Source organism: Hippopotamus amphibius, chromosome 8 (genome assembly GCF_030028045.1).
Source record: "Hippopotamus amphibius kiboko isolate mHipAmp2 chromosome 8, mHipAmp2.hap2, whole genome shotgun sequence".
Taxonomy (NCBI): domain Eukaryota; kingdom Metazoa; phylum Chordata; class Mammalia; order Artiodactyla; family Hippopotamidae; genus Hippopotamus; species Hippopotamus amphibius.
In genome coordinates, this window is record NC_080193.1 from 11,542,658 (window position 1) to 11,558,435 (window position 15,778).

Genomic DNA, 15,778 nt, shown 5'->3' on the forward strand with positions numbered 1-15,778 from the left:
TACCTTAAGTTTTAATCCATGTGCATGCTTTTCTTTGATACTTTTTTAATTTAACAAAAGCATATCGTGAAAAGGGGAATTCTTTGATGTTTTCCCATTACTCTTAAGACCTAAATCCTTTAACTAGCTGGTTAAGTCTGTTTAAAAACAAATTTTTTAAAAAAAGGCATTCCTGACAATTTAATTATGAACACATGTTCTAGTAGTACAATCTCTAGTGGATCAATTCAAAGACTCACTTTGGCTAAGACATTTTATAAGAACTAATCTGAGAAAACTGAGAAACTAGATAGTTAAAGGTTACCAGACTGAAATTAGCTGGCAGAATGGATGACTGCTTTCCCAGAACAAGTTTTAACTCCATTAAAGTTTATTAGAAATTGCTTCAGTGTTTTTATTTTTTTCCCCTTCAGGAATGCTAATTTCTTCCCAGAAGGAGGCTGTAAATTACATCATGAAAAAAGGTTTTGTGACAGACCTGGCTTGGGGCAATTTTTTCTTTATAAGTCTGTACAAATACTATCTAGACTAGTGTTGTCCAATAGGACTTTCTTCAATGATGGAAATGTTCTCTATCCTTGATGTTCAATATGGTAGCCGCCAGCCAGCCACATGTGGCTACTGAGCATGTGAAATGTGGCTAATATCACTGAGCAACTAAAGCTTTAACTGTATTTAGTTCTGACTAAATAGCCACATGTGGCTGCTGGCTATTGCACTGGACAGTGCAGATCTGGACCACCATGGTTCCCAGTCTCTTCTCACCCCAAGCTCTGCTCTCTGCATGCATCCACTCTGGCCCGCTGTCATTTCCCATAACACACATGCTCATTCCCACCATAAAGCTTTTGTATTGTGGTCTCCTTTTCCTAGAATGTCCTTCCATCCCCTGTTCCCCAACTTCTTCATCTGGTTAGCTACTACTTTATCTTCACTACCTCAAATTATGTTTTCCACTTATTTGTTTATGGTTAATGTTTTGTCTCTCTACCACCACCGCCACTCAACCCACCCACCAGCCAGAATACAAGCTCCATTTGAGCAAGGATCCTGCCCCCGCTTGCCCATCACTGTATTCCCACCACCTAGATACCACCATGCCTGGCTCTCAGTAGATACTTAGCCAATATCTAATGAATGAATGAGTGCCTTCTCACAATTTCAACTGTCATATCTCAGAGACTCCCAATATCCATCTGTAGACCCATTCCTGCTACTGCAATTTAGCTCCAAATTTCCAATCAGCTCATGAGCATTTCTACTTAAAAACCCTACTGTCTACACATTAACTATCGTTATCTCCACTCTGTTGCTAGATTAACCTTCAAAAAGCTTAGCTTTATTTGGGTCATACAACTCCAAACAAAGAACTTCAAAGACATCCAACAGAGAAATCACTTTTGAGGCAAGAGTGAATACACTGTACAAGTACTTCAAGTTTCTTAGGTCCTTTGTAAACCAATATAAAAAGAAAGCAAGTAAAAATGTCTCTACAAAGACATAAAATGAGAAAGTGAAACTTACCACAAGTTCAAAAATGTCCATGAAGACAGAATGTCCCTTCGGTGTTTTCTCATTCAGACTGGCTGGAGACCAGATCCAATAGAAGTAAGTACCATCTGAAGAAAGGTGCACGGTGCTCATAGTGCTGCCAACAGGTAGGTGATTGGCTGGCATTGGCACCATCTGGCACACCTGGACATGAAAGGGAGGAAAACTTCATTAGTAAAGTTTGTAAATCACATGTAAATTCTGATTCCAGCAGTTCATCATTAACGCCATTAAGTCCAAGAAGAGAATTCAATAAGCCTCCTGGTCAAAATAAAACTGATGTTTATCTCTAAGAATAATATATAAAATTTACATGACAATAATATAGGAGTTCATACAATGGGCCATGCAACAGATTAAAAGATTCTTGAGATTAATTCAAATTACATTTTAATAGGAAAAAAGTATTTACTAAACACTCTGAATCTGCTATGTATGTGTGGTTTATCAAACATTTATTAAAAACAAAGTTTTAGAGAAACAGCACTTTCTGAAATTTCTATAGTAAATAAATTTAAGACAATTATATTTAACGGTCAGGAACTATATCTTATTCACCTTTATACTCCCAGCACCTAATTCAGAATCTAACTCAAAATTAATAAATATGGACAGAAGGAAAAAAGAGAAGGCAAGAGGAAAACAAGAGGGAAAGCAGCGAAGAAGGAGAAGGAGAAAGGAGTAAAAAGATGGAGGCACACACAAGATCCTAACTTAGCACATGAGGGCTTAATGAAATTCACCAAGTCCATCAGGAGGAAAAAGACAAACACCCACTCTCTACTAGACATGAAGCATGTGTTTCTAATACTAAACATCCTTCAGTTTCAGTATAATGAATAAGTTCTGCATCACTTCACATTAAATGCATAGTTACATATTAATTTTTACTGCCAGAGAAAAGCACTTAAGATGAGAGAAAATGAGAATCAAGAAAACTGCTGACGAGCTTTAAAAAAAAAACAAAACCCAAGAATAGGGGCAGAACTGAAAATCCCCAAATAAAAATAATTAGAGAAGATCAGGTGCCTTCAGGGAAAAGTAAGAATGACCTTCAGTTACTCCATCTCTTTGGGTGAGTCACTAGTTTTCCTAAGGTTACTTTTGACCCCTGAACTCATTTCATATGAACTTTTCTCTAGACTTGTTTGGTCTACCTCAAAAGTTAAAAGGCATTTAGTTGCTATGACCACACTTTAAAATTTGTAATGCCAAGAAATCTAGAAAGTTGACAGCTACTGAATGGCTGAAGCTACCCCCAAACTGTTCCAATGCACATATTCAGTTAGTGAGAACACTGCTTTCTTGGACAACAAAACTTCTGCAAGAACACAGAGGATACCAACATTACTTCAAATGTAAACCACATTCCAAGATTTAACATCTATTTAACTCCCAGGCTTATACCTCTATTGCAAATAAATACAGGCAATGTTCTCATCTATCTGCATTACTGATAAGAAATGAAGTTAATCTGGCATCTATTTGTTCACTTTATTCATCTAACAATTTTTGAGCACCTCCTATGTGTTCTGAAGATGCTATGGTGAACAAGACTCAGACCCTGTTCTCCGGGAAAGGCACAGCTGAGTGATAGACAAAAGATGTAACATCCCGCTGAAGTCCTGGATGTGACTACTCTCAGAGAACTCACTCCACAGATGGTAACTCTAACCGTTCAGTTTGACTTTGGTTGAAAAGCAGAAAGTTGTAACATGAAGAGCTCAAACTCTAAAGCAGATGGGTTCAAGTTCTCGTGCTGCCATTACTGTGTGACAAGTTACTTCACCTCTCTAAGCTCACTCCTTTATTGAACAACAAACACTTACTGAGTGCTTACAATGTGCCTAGTCTCAGATGCCTTAACTGTAAGATGAAACTGCCATAGTCACACCTCACAGATAGGAGAGGAAGTGTACGTAAACTGTCAAAACCAGGGCCTGGCACAGAGAGACACTGTTATTATCAATTGGTATTATTATCAATCAAATGCTGTGCTACATTCTAGGGACACAAAGATGAGTAAGACAGGGTCCATACCTAAAGGTGTGTGTGGTCCTGGGGAGGAATTAGACACAAGAGCAGGTGACTTCAGTGTAATGCAGCAAGCGCCGTAATAGAGTGCTATGAGAGCACCAAGGACGAGCTCAAGCCAGAGCACGCAAGGATTTTATCTAAACTCACTTCAAAGCTCCCATTCCCACAGAAAGGCTATTTAGAACAGTTGAAGAGGGAAATAATGCCTTCCCAAAATATATCTAGTTAAAAAAAAAAAAGCTGGTATTTTTACTATCTTTGATTCTCTAGAATTTTTTTAATCATAAAAAAGTTTGCCATTGTCCTTAGGAACTCTTAGAGTGCACACTCACTCAGATCACGTGGGAAAACTGAAGAAGTTAGAGAAAAAACAGAATGCCCAAACGATGACAGTTAAAAGGATGCCACTCTGGCAGGAAACTATATCAACTGCGCTATTATTCCTTCTGATGATGCCATGAACTCCCCTCACTGTCTCCAAAATATAAAACAGAAAGCCTTGGTGTTCTGTTTACCTGAAGGGTATTCTGGTCAATGACCTGGAAAAGGGAGTGAGGTTTATTGTCAAAAGATACAGGCCGGTGGAGAAGACTGCCACTGCCAAAAGCAACCCATCCTGGTTCCAGTTCCTCATTGCGGCAGTACACAAAACCTCTGTGGGAAAAAAGGTATACAGGCTAAGTCACCAGGTCATGTCTGAAGCCCCACAATGAGCTACAACACACAAAAAAGCATTTCCCTCCTAATTTCTTTTACATGACTAAGTATGCAAAACATCTGAAGGAGAACAAACATATTATATTAACTTGTAGACTGACAAACTATGGCAAATATTAGTTTCCCACAACAAACTGGAGAGGAGAAAAAGTTGGGGAAACGGTCTAATTAAATATACATAAGGATCTCAAACTGTGGTTTCTTTTGGCAGCAATACATAGATCTTATATCCCAACTGGGAGAAAAAAAAAAAATCACTGCTGATCCAATGTCAAATCCAAGGACAAAAAGACTTAACTAGAAAAATATCCGTTTATAGACATGGAGAAGTCAGTAATATAGACATTCTGATCATAGAGGAATTTCTGGCTAGAAGCTGGAAACAATGATTTGGGGCTACCAAACTCTTTATACAGTCAAAACAAAGCTGAAGTGCATTAAGAGAATCAGAGAGAGAAAGTGACAATAAGAGAAAAAACCAGAATCATATGAAGTCATTGGGACTTGTTTAGTCACTAGTCAGTCTATGGGGAGTTAGCACGAACTCCCAGGTGTCTTCATCACAGATTTATGTAATGAGGGAAACTTCCCAGCCAAATCATTTAGCAAGTTCCATGCAACTGACCTGAGAGTACCATGTAATCCAGACCCCAATTTGCTTACTCCTCTTCCAACTGAGTTAGTAGTATACAGGTAAAGACCATCTGCCGTGAGACAGCGTCCCAAGTCAGCATCTGAAATCGTTTTTTCACAAGTAAATTATATACATGCTTTTTCTAATGAAATTACAAATGTGCTTTTTCTAATGAAAAAGCCATTAGGAGGCTGGGTGAAAGATAATTTCCCATTTCTAAAATAAGTGCTTCTTGGGAATTCCCTGGCAGTCCAGTGGTTAGGACTTGGTGCTGTCACTGCCAGGGCCCCGGGTTCGATCCCTGGTCAGGGAACTAAGATCCCTGCAAGCCACGCAGTGCAGCCAAAAATAAAAAATATAAATAATAAAATAAGTGCTTCAGTGTGACTTCCAGGGAAGATGGCTTGAACCCCTAAAACAAAACTCCAAAATGCACGTAGGGTTAGGGATCAAGATCAGGGAAAGAGGCAGACAGTTATTAGCAGGAGAGCACGGTTCAGTCTGCCAAAAATTCTTTTTCTTTCTTTTTCGAATAGCAAAAACATATTCCTAACTCTAAATCTGAAACAACTAAGAATACAATTCTTTTCCTAAGGACTGTGTAATTTAAAAGGTGTGAGATTTAGGAGTTTGGGGCACTTATTTGTTGACCTTGGGCCTCTTTGAACTTCAGTTTCTTCATCTGTAAGATGAAGCTAATGTGTACCTCAAGAGTTACTGTGATGGTTAAATGAGACAACAGAGGTAAACACCCATACTGCTCTCTGGTACAAAGCCAGTGCCCCATAAATGGCAAATGGTATTATGTTGATAGACTAATGATATACACTGAACTAAAATCTGTACCTTGTGGATTTTCCATCTAGAGATCCTAATTTTAAACTTCTGGAGTGACACAGCACAAAAGTATAATATCACTTCTACTTAAAAAGAGCAATTATGCTTCCACTTAGGTATATCTTCCCCAAGCTTAAAACAAACAGCATCTCGCTGAATGACAGTATATAGTTTACTAACATATTCTAGACAATTTACCTTAAAAAGAGAGCTTGTAAATAAAACTTTGTGTTTATTTTCAAAATCAACCCACTTACTATGTTTAAGTGGAGTTTCTCTACTACTTGTCATATTAGAAGAAATCAAATGTCACAGCACTCAAATTAGTACTGAGTATGTGGTTATCTTAAAAATTCAGTCTACTAATCCAAGACAAATAAGACTTGTTCCTATCAGTTCTTCAAAAAACAAAATAGGTAATCATTTTCAAAAGATTAATTTCACTCCTTAAACATTTTATTTTAACTTAAAACTTACAAATATACATTTATTCATCACTCTTTAGATTGAGGCCAAGGCCCTTTGAGTATGGATGTGACTAAGAGTGAGCGTGAAGGGGACAGAGTAAACAAGTTTGGCCAGAGCTGATACTTGTTGAAGCTGAGTGATGAGTATACAGGGTTTACTACAGTATTCTTTCAACTCCTGTGTATGTTGAATGTTTCCACGTAAGTTAAACAATTTTAAATTTTCATAAGAAAAACATCCTCTAGCCAGAAGCGAAACCAAAGGTACAAGAGAGTGAAAAGCATACAGATCAGCTTAATACCATCATCTTCAGTTAGAAATTACTCCAAAGGAGATACTAAAAGGAGTAAAAGGAGAGAGTAAAGAAGGGGGGTTTGGTTTTGTATGAATTTGTAAGTTTCCGCCTATAATGTTTAAGAATTTCTTAGGCATTGCAGGCTAATTGCTTCTCCTGTTGTCTCTAGTGGAGTCAGTGAAGGTGGTAATTCACATCCCGAGGTCTGGCCTGTTCCTCACACCACTTTCACATGACTATCTGGAAGAGGCAGTGGACCATGAAAAGGCACAGGCACCGGAGGAGAGGTGCGGGCATGGGATACTGCTTAGACCACCCTGTGCCCTTACGGTTACCTGGGAAAGCTGCCCCCATCAGGAGTGTGAACAGAAGGGGTGGACAGAATAGATTCTGAATCCCACCCTAATTTCTTGGAGGACACCAGTTTCTTAGAGATTCGCATTGTTGAATCTTTCTAAAGCATTCCATTTCTAAATGGAAACAATTTCCTAGGGTTTTTTAAAATTCCTACTTTATCAGTTATGTAATATTTAATGGTATAATCACAAGTACCAATTACAATAACAAACAGGTTTGGAAGCAAGGCGGACTCTTAGCAAGCCTGCAACTACGCAGGTGGGAGCGGCAGTGCACAGACTCTAAGAGGAGCCTACTGGCCTCTCACGGGTTTGTGTACCACAGCAGTGGTCAGTACATCTACCAGGTGAATAGAGGCCTCATTCACCTGGCAAGTCAGTTAACTGCAGGTCATTTCAATGACTCTGCCATTTTCACTGAGATCACAGAATAAACAGATATGTAACACCTGTGAAACGGTATAAAAACATTTTAATCCAGTCCCCCTTATTTAAAGGAAATAGTTAACAATTCATGCTCCTTTGAACAATCTCATTTTTTTGCTTTTAGGACAGGTGGGTTCATCAACACACACACAATAAATTACTAAAGGAAATAGTATCTGGCAGCAAGACCTGATACTCTATTCATGGACATAAAGATTCAACTTCAGGCTCCCAGGCCCACATTCAAATACCCAGGAACCAATTTAAGTAACTCCCGCCTCCTTGGCAGGCGTGTCTGGATGATCCTTTCCCTCTGAGAGTAAAACCTATCCGTTTTCTTACCTCACTGAGTATCAGCTTTTATACGTTTACTGATAAAGCAGACAATGAACACACTGTATCAGAACCCGGAGCTCTTAATTAAAAGGAATATGGAGTTATATCTAAATCATTCGCTGTAATGATCTAAAACCACTCTTTTCATATCTTAATTTCAATCATAGGACCAAAACCCTTGCATTACCTTTATTTTCAGAGCTGGAGCCAGTGTTGCTATCTGGTGCAGGCAACATGTCTTCATATCCCCATGACACGATGTGTTTGCCACCAAGCAAACAGGAGGGGGATCCAGGCCCCCCTTCCAAAAGCAACAGCCTAAAAAGGGGAGATAAAGAATCATAAAAACATCGAGACTATCCATTTCAGCAAGAAGATAAAAGTCTACTTACCACCTCAAAGACCAGAAAACTAAAATAGTTCTACACAAATATTACACATCTGAAAAGATGTCCACAATATGTATATTTTTAAATTAAAAAGTTACAAAGTAGCACTTACAGAAATGTTATAATAAAATTGTAGCTGTGTGTAAAATGCACATCTTTTACATGTATACGTGTCTGAGGGACTGAGAGAGAGAGAGGGAAAGATGGAGAGAGGGGTATGAACTAGGAAACATAACATACAACATTAGGAGTGGCTATCTTTGAGTAGTGAGATTATGAATGACTTACACTTTTTTCTTTATACTTTAACACATCATCTTGAAAACTACAATAAGAATTCATGACAAGCTATTGCATTTTTTTAATCCACAAAAATGAAAAAATGAAAAATAACATGCTCTAGGAACACCTTCCAAGAAGGAAAGTTCTTACTTCTGATGAAAAGAATAACATACTTACTTAAAAATATGTCATTAATTGATAAAAAGAGTTCAAACAATTTACTTATTAAGAGAGCTTTTATGCACAAGGCTCCCTCGTGTAGAAGGAAGGTGAGGATCCAAAGTGACAACTTACCTATACAGCACATCAGCTACAGGCAGGGACCCTAGATCAGTCTGTTTCTGTAACAGATGGACTGTATGAACAAAAGTTTTCAATGATCCCCTAAAAATAAAAGGAGGGAACAGAAAATCAAAATTGAAACATCAAATAATAAGGTTGTTAACATCAATGTTATTAACCACATGGGAAGCTCCCAAAATGAGTCTGCTTCTGCCAATCAGTAGATGTATTGTACAAAAGAGCAAAATAGACTTGATTCTTACCATGCCAGTTATGATATTCTTCTTGTATTTGTAAAGGTAAATAACTTTCCCCTAACATAAAAGCTCAAAACAGAAAGCTCAAGCACAGAGAAGTGTGGTTATTACGGCTGGATACTATTTCATCATCAAGTCAGTCCCTAGTCTGAATGAGAGATTTCATAGGAAGAGGTTATATTTAAAGTAGAGCTGTATTTATAGGCTTAATTTTTTAATATCTTTGTTAAGTTCATCCATTTTACATAACATTTCACAGAACCCCATCACATTAAATATGACTGAAAAGGAAAACATTCAAATAATTAATACTTTGTACTGAGAGGTGTTTCTTCTCCTTCACCCTGCTATGAAGTATGTGACTGCAATGCTTGCAGAGCTCACTAAGACCCAATTTCTTTTCAGTTCCCAAAGCTTGAGGCTCTGGGAAGTATATAATATGGTCAACAGGATCTAAAAGAAGGTGTTTTTAAGAGGCACAAGACTTACCTGGCCAGATCCCAAGTATAAATCATCACAAGAACATTTCCTGAACTAAATGATCGCCGGTATCAGATGGGCTGATTTCAGATTGCTACCTTAGTCTCTTAGCCAAGGCTTTAATTGCTAGGTATCATGTGACTAAACCCCCAAAAGAAATGGAATATCTAATACAGAACCAAGCAGGCCTAGAATCCTCCTCTTAATTGCCCCTTTCATTATCTCTGATGTTCAAAGAATCAAAACCAAAGAACTATATAAGGCAGGGGAGGCAACAGATAAGAGTATAAAAGCACAAGTTGGGAGTCAGGACCCCCATGCTCTGAAAGCCGGCCTAGGCACTCACCAGCGGCACCATCTCAGTCCTGTCACCAAACTCCCATGGGTTTTTACTTCTTCATTTGTCCAACAGGGATGCCTCCCTGCGGTATGATAAGGTTAAAATAAAGGGGCAAAGGCACACTGGAACATTTAAAACATTAAACCAACTATAAGATATGATTAGCTGCCAGATTCAGATTTTAACGAGTAAAATTTAAACTCCTTCCATGGCTCCTAAGCCCCTGCGTGGTCTGGACCCTGATCTCCTGCCCCTCTCTTTTTTTTTTTTTTTAATATTTATTTATTTGGCTGAGCCAGGTCTTAGTTGTGGCATGCAGGATCTTCTTCATTGCCACATGTGTGATCTTCAGTTGCAGCACATGGGATCTTTAGTTGGGGCATGCGAACTCTTAGTTGCAGCATGTGAGATCTAGTCCCCTGACCAGGGATTGAACCCAGGCCTCCTGCATTGGGAGTGTGGAGTCTTAGCCACTGGACCACCAGGGAAGTCCCCTGCCCCTCTCCTACCATTGCATTCCAGCCACTGTGCTCACTTTGCTGTCCTTCAGCTATCTCAAGCACAGAAAGAGGATCAGATTTGTGCCCCTTGCTGCTCCTCTTGCCTGGAACTCCCTGTCACTGGGTTTTTTGCATGGCTGGCTCTCTCTCATCATCTAGGGCCTCAGCTCAAATGTCTCCTCTTCAGTAAGGCCTTCCCTGGTATCTCTAGCTAACACTGGCCCCCACCTCCACTTAAGTCACTCTCTGTTATCAAAATATCCTGATTTGTCTTCTTACAGTGATTATCCTTCTCTGAAATTATCTTACACATGCATTTGTTGCTACTTGTCTGCCGCTCTCACTCTCATGTAAACCTTGCAATTTTAGGGACCATCTACCTTGCTCGCTGCTGTATCCCCACTGCCTAGAAGAGTCTCTTGCATGTGGTAAATGGGCAATAATGACTGACAAAATGAAACCCACTCAACTATAAGATTAGAGACCATGAGTCACCCTGAGTCATTATTTCCCTAAGACCTAGGAAGGTCCCTGGCACATCAGAGATGTTTGATAAATGTTAGTTGGTTGAAATGAATGAACATCTTCAAAATAATTTTTTGGAAATGCTGTTCTGTCTTTGAGAACATCAATTTCAAAAGTTCAACAATATGCTCCTAAAAAGCTTCATTAAAGGAGATGACCTAACACTGAAAAGCATGTGACTTCTGAGGTAAATAAAGTCCGGAACAAGGTGATAATATTAGCAATAGCGTGTAGGCACCATCTAAAACAAAAACAGAAACACACACCTAAGAAGAAGAAAATAAAAGCACTCATTTCAACATTTCTGCTGAATGGAATTTGGAATCCCAAGTATATGAAGCAATTTCAATAACTATCTCTTGGTTCAGACTAAATTAGGGCACATAATAAAAAGGTGAGTTTTACAATCCCATGTTCATTAAAACATTTGAAAATAAATGGTTGATAGTTATTCCAAACATCCTAAATCTGTCTAAAAGATAGGACTATCTAAAAGCAAAATCTCCCAAAGTAGGACTCTGCATTAATAACAAATCTATTTAGGGCTCAAAACTCTTCTGCATATCCAAAAAAATAAATAAATCCAATATAACGCCTTTACAGAGAAACTTACTTCAGTACCACCCAATAATGTCTCCAGAATTAAGTTCATGTCAGCATTTCCATGATCAACTACAGTCTTCAAGTATCTAAATCTAGGCTATGACAGTTTGCTCAGGGCAAAAAAACTGACAATAAATGCTGGTGCCATTTTGCCTTAAAAATAGCTTGAGATTCAACCATTTGAAGGTTAACTTTGAAACCATAAAAATAGGAGAAGGAGTATTATAGCTAAGAACTTTATAATCCTCCAAGAAGAACTTTCCCACATACACTTTGCTAACAAAAGGAAGAACTCAAAGGAAAAGTTCTGAAGGGAGAGGAAGAGATTAGTGTCCCTAATCTGTCAGACCACGGTCCTAACTGGTCCCGAGACAACTGGGTTAGAAGAAAGCAAAGGTCGTGAACCTTTTTCTCACAAATATGTGAGAGTGATCATACAGTTTACTGGGCAGGAGAATGTAAGAAATCCTCTCCTGGAAAAGTAACTGCAAGCACAGTTCCTAGTGACAGTGGATCAATAACATCAACTTACACACAAAGGACAGTACACTATTAAATCTTGATATACACAGAGAGATCTTTCAATTAAATTGATGGAGTCAAGCGTCAAGGTCCAGAAATATAATTTGTGTCCAAGTCTGTGTGACTGAGTCCAGGTGAGTAACAACCCACTCACTTGTTGATGCACTCCTTACAGACATGCATGAAAAAAAATTACAAGCTCTACAGATTTTCTGACTGTCCTTCCGGGAGAAATACAGATGTTAACATCCTCTACTAACTACCTGATGTAAAACAGTAACCATCTAAGGGTGAGTAGAAAACAGCAAGTGTTGATTCTCCATTTTAAACTGTTTAAGCTGTTATCATGGTGTAACAGAAAGCAAAAACTTGAACTTGGGTTCCAGCTCCAGTTCCTGGTGCCAAGTTATGGTGGAAGCATCTTATGCACTGTCAAGACTGTGAAATTCAACACTGAAAACAAAGAAGGACTTCTGAATGTTAAGACTTCCCTCAAATACGCTTGCCCTCTTATTCACCCACCCCACCCAGGCAGCAGCCGTCACAAGGTCACCAGTTGGTACCTTTGATTTTCCTTACCTGGCACATGCCAAAGCCACCAGGGCAGCAGCAGCATTTTCTTTTTGCTTACGTGGGATATGTCGGCCTGTGTCAGAAGTCTCCTCTAGCCAAGAGCACAGCAAAGTTTCAATTCCATTGAGACAGTCAGCAGGCTCCTTGGTCAAGCTCAAAGGCTGGCAGTCACGAAGGCAGTTCAATAGCACCTCAGCAGTTATGTTACAGAGAGAGGGGTCTGTTCTACTCTGGGACTGAATAAGGGGGAAGACCAGCAGGAGCCCCATCCTCGACGTGAAGGGAGCTTGCTCAGGTTGCTGCAACAAGCCCTGGCGTTTGAGCAGGGCCAAAGTTTCTTCGTCACCCGAACTCTCCCTTTCATGCTGTTCTTCCAAGGCCAGCTGGCGCTGGGCATTCCACAGTCCTCGCAAGGCATTCAGGCGGTATTCAAGCAGGCGGGCATACGCATTGCTTTGATTCCCACAAACAGAGCGCAAACGTTCTGCTAATTCCGTCGGGTTCTTGGTCTCAAATGTTAAAATCTAAGGAAAGAACCAACAGAGAAGTTGGTATGTATTGCTTTCACCACTGTTCTCATCTATGGAAGCAAATCTACCCAATGGTATCTAAAAATGGTCCACATCAAAAAATCTTTTAATTGTGACCAAATATGAAAACGTGCTATAAAGCCAGGTTGCTGATGGAGATATTTTTTCTTGGCATTTCTGCTAATGCTCCTACTAAAAGTGAGATTAGAACCCAAATCATGAAAATAGTTAAGCGTGGAAATCAAAAGTTAATTTGAGTAACTTATTTTAGAAAGTTGAGGTATAAATATTTATTCAATGCTCAGGTTATAAATCTAAGTCTCTAACTTCTATTACTACGTAGACAGTCAGTGAAAGGAGAACAAGTTTCGTCTTCAAAATCTAATACACCAATAAATGATTGTTTATCATTCTTTGATTTTGAAGAACACTCCATTCTTACTATTGTTAATCCATTACTTCAATTGGTGACATGGTATAGATTTATCCAGTTCACACTGATAGTGGATCCACCCCTATTTTCTTACCAAAAACATACAATCATCAGATCTCCTTGAGATTTTCAGCAGCTGGGGAAATAATAAAACCATTAAATCCTCACTCAACTAAGAAAGGAAACAGCTATGAAGATAAAGAATCGAACTAAATTTATGATGTAAAGAATTTATGCATGTAAGTTTGCCTAAGTTAAGATGAACAGACTGTTGTAACCAATAAATAAATGAGGCCACTCTTGGAACAAGCACATTAAAACAGACTATCAGGTGCCAGGGACGTCTGGTTCTCAGTAGACCAGAAAGACAGGGTGGGAAGGGGCTTTGAATAAAAGCAAAGAAAATTCTGTGAAGTCACTGACACTGATATTTTAAAGGGTCATAGGTCACTTTATTTCTCTTATAAACCTGCAAAGTACTTTTTTTTAACCTCAAAATTTGCCCTTAAAAATTGTTAGCCCAATAAAACAAGAACTTTCAAAGCAATGTGAATCCTGTAACTGCCTAGCTTAGCTATACATGCAAGTCAAGTTACTGAACTGAATTGAAAAAATGTTCTGTTTAAAAACAAATTCCAATTCAAATAATTTGCTACATGTGTATCTCATTTAACTGATTTAAAAAAATATTCATGGTTTTTAAAAGTAACCAATTCAAACTTCAGTTCCAGTGTGTCAGATCAGAAATAATATCCAAATGCCACGAAATTTCAACCAACAACTTAGCAATAAAAAGAAATGAACTACTAATATCCACAACCTCAGTGAATCTCAATGGCATTTTCTTGAGTGAAAGAAGTCAATTCCAAAAGGTTCCATCTGCATTATTCTATTTCTATGACTTTCTAGGAAAAAACAGTCTATAGTGATAGAGAACAGATCAGTGGTTGCCAGAGGCTGGGGTACAGGCAGGGTATGACTGTACACGGATAGTATGAGGGAGTTTGGGGAGGCAAACAAACTGTTCTATATCCTGATTGTGCTGGTGGTTACATGAATCTATACATGTGTTAAGACTCATAGAACCGCATACCGCCCCCCCCACAAAAAAGGTAAATTTTACCATATGATAATTTTATTTATTTATTTACTTATTTATGTATTTATTTATTTTATTGGAACATAATTCCTTTACACTCTTGTACCAGTTTTTGAGGTACACCAAAGTCAATCAGCTGTATTTATACACATATCCCCATATTCCCTCCCTCCCTCGACTCCCCTCCACCCTCCCTGTCCCGGCATATGATAATTTTTAAATAAAATTTTAAAAAGTTCTAACCAGGCTATAGTTGTATTCAACCAGGTATCATTTGGTAAAGCTATATCGCAAATCATAACACTAAAAATAACAACTAGGGACATTTTTATTTAGTTTTTAATACAATAATATCAAACAAACGATGAATGATTAAATGTCCTTTACCATCAAGTCATACAAATTGTATTTTCCTACCCTTTTGTCTGGATTCAAACATAAATTACCCTTTTGATTATTTTTCACATGGCAGCAGATAAAATAACTCCAAATTCCTTTAAAAAGGATCACATTTCAAGGGCAACCATCTACCCTGAAGTAATCATATCTAAGGAACCTAGACTGCATTTTTTTCTTAAGATCTCCCCCCCAAAAAAATCAGCAGCAAGCTTCCACCATTATGATCAACAGCCAAATATGGAGATTTTTAATGTTGTGAAAAAAATCACAAAATTTTAAATTTGATCATCTCAAGTTATAAAGATCTAAACAAATTTTGTTGCATTTTTAAAAGCTTTTCAGTATTGACTTTGTGATTTCTACCCGACACAACTCTTCGATATAAAATACATATGTGCTCTAAATACATTTTTACTTATGCTATACTGAGAAGCTACTTATGTTACATGAAGCAACTACTAAAAAATTCAATACAGGCTTTTATTGGACACAAGAATCAAAGAACAATTCAGTAACATTAAACCCAGATATTTACTTTTATTACCAATCTCAAACATAAGTGCTTCTGAAATATATTTCATAGTTCATAAAATGATGCATACGACAGAATCTGTAGCTAATTCCAAATATTAAGATTATCTGAAAAAAATATATACTATACTTCTGCATTTTTCTGATGGTTCTATTTTTATAAGCACTTTAGTTATATTTTTAGCATTCCACTTGAAAGACAAATATTCTGAAAGGAATTGAGTTATAATATAATTAACCAAGTATTATATATACACACTTAAGTGACTGTTGTGTTTATTGATTTAGCAGTATCTAAAGCACATTATGCTTTCAGAAACCCATTAGATTACTCAGCATTATCCATTTCAGTGGCCCCTTATGAAAACTAAGAACT

General features: G+C 38.0%; 1 protein-coding gene and 1 non-coding gene across 10 annotated transcripts in view; one reads left to right on the forward strand and one right to left on the reverse strand.

The window, feature by feature from the left end:
* HECTD4 (HECT domain E3 ubiquitin protein ligase 4) overlaps window positions 1–15,778 on the reverse strand; it is a 183,147-nt gene that overhangs the window by 119,881 nt on the left and 47,488 nt on the right. For 8 of the 9 annotated variants that reach the window (XR_009055223.1, XM_057747155.1, XM_057747153.1 and 5 more), the window contains exons 2-7: window positions 12,417–12,934; window positions 8,623–8,712; window positions 7,845–7,975; window positions 4,931–5,039; window positions 4,104–4,242; window positions 1,525–1,695 (exon numbers count right to left, since the gene is read on the reverse strand). Coding sequence is in view for 8 of the 9 variants with exons in the window: in XM_057747155.1 (XP_057603138.1) it covers window positions 1,525–1,695; window positions 4,104–4,242; window positions 4,931–5,039; window positions 7,845–7,975; window positions 8,623–8,712; window positions 12,417–12,934 (1,158 nt within the window). In the remaining variant the exon portion in view is untranslated. Of the gene's footprint in view, window positions 1–1,524; window positions 1,696–4,103; window positions 4,243–4,930; window positions 5,040–7,844; window positions 7,976–8,622; window positions 8,713–9,693; window positions 9,770–12,416; window positions 12,935–15,778 lie in introns of those variants that run through there. The other variant, XM_057747156.1, reaches the window with a different exon arrangement.
* On the forward strand, window positions 5,180–5,252 carry TRNAD-GUC (transfer RNA aspartic acid (anticodon GUC)). Its single transcript has one exon. It is a non-coding gene; the product is annotated as a tRNA-Asp (tRNA).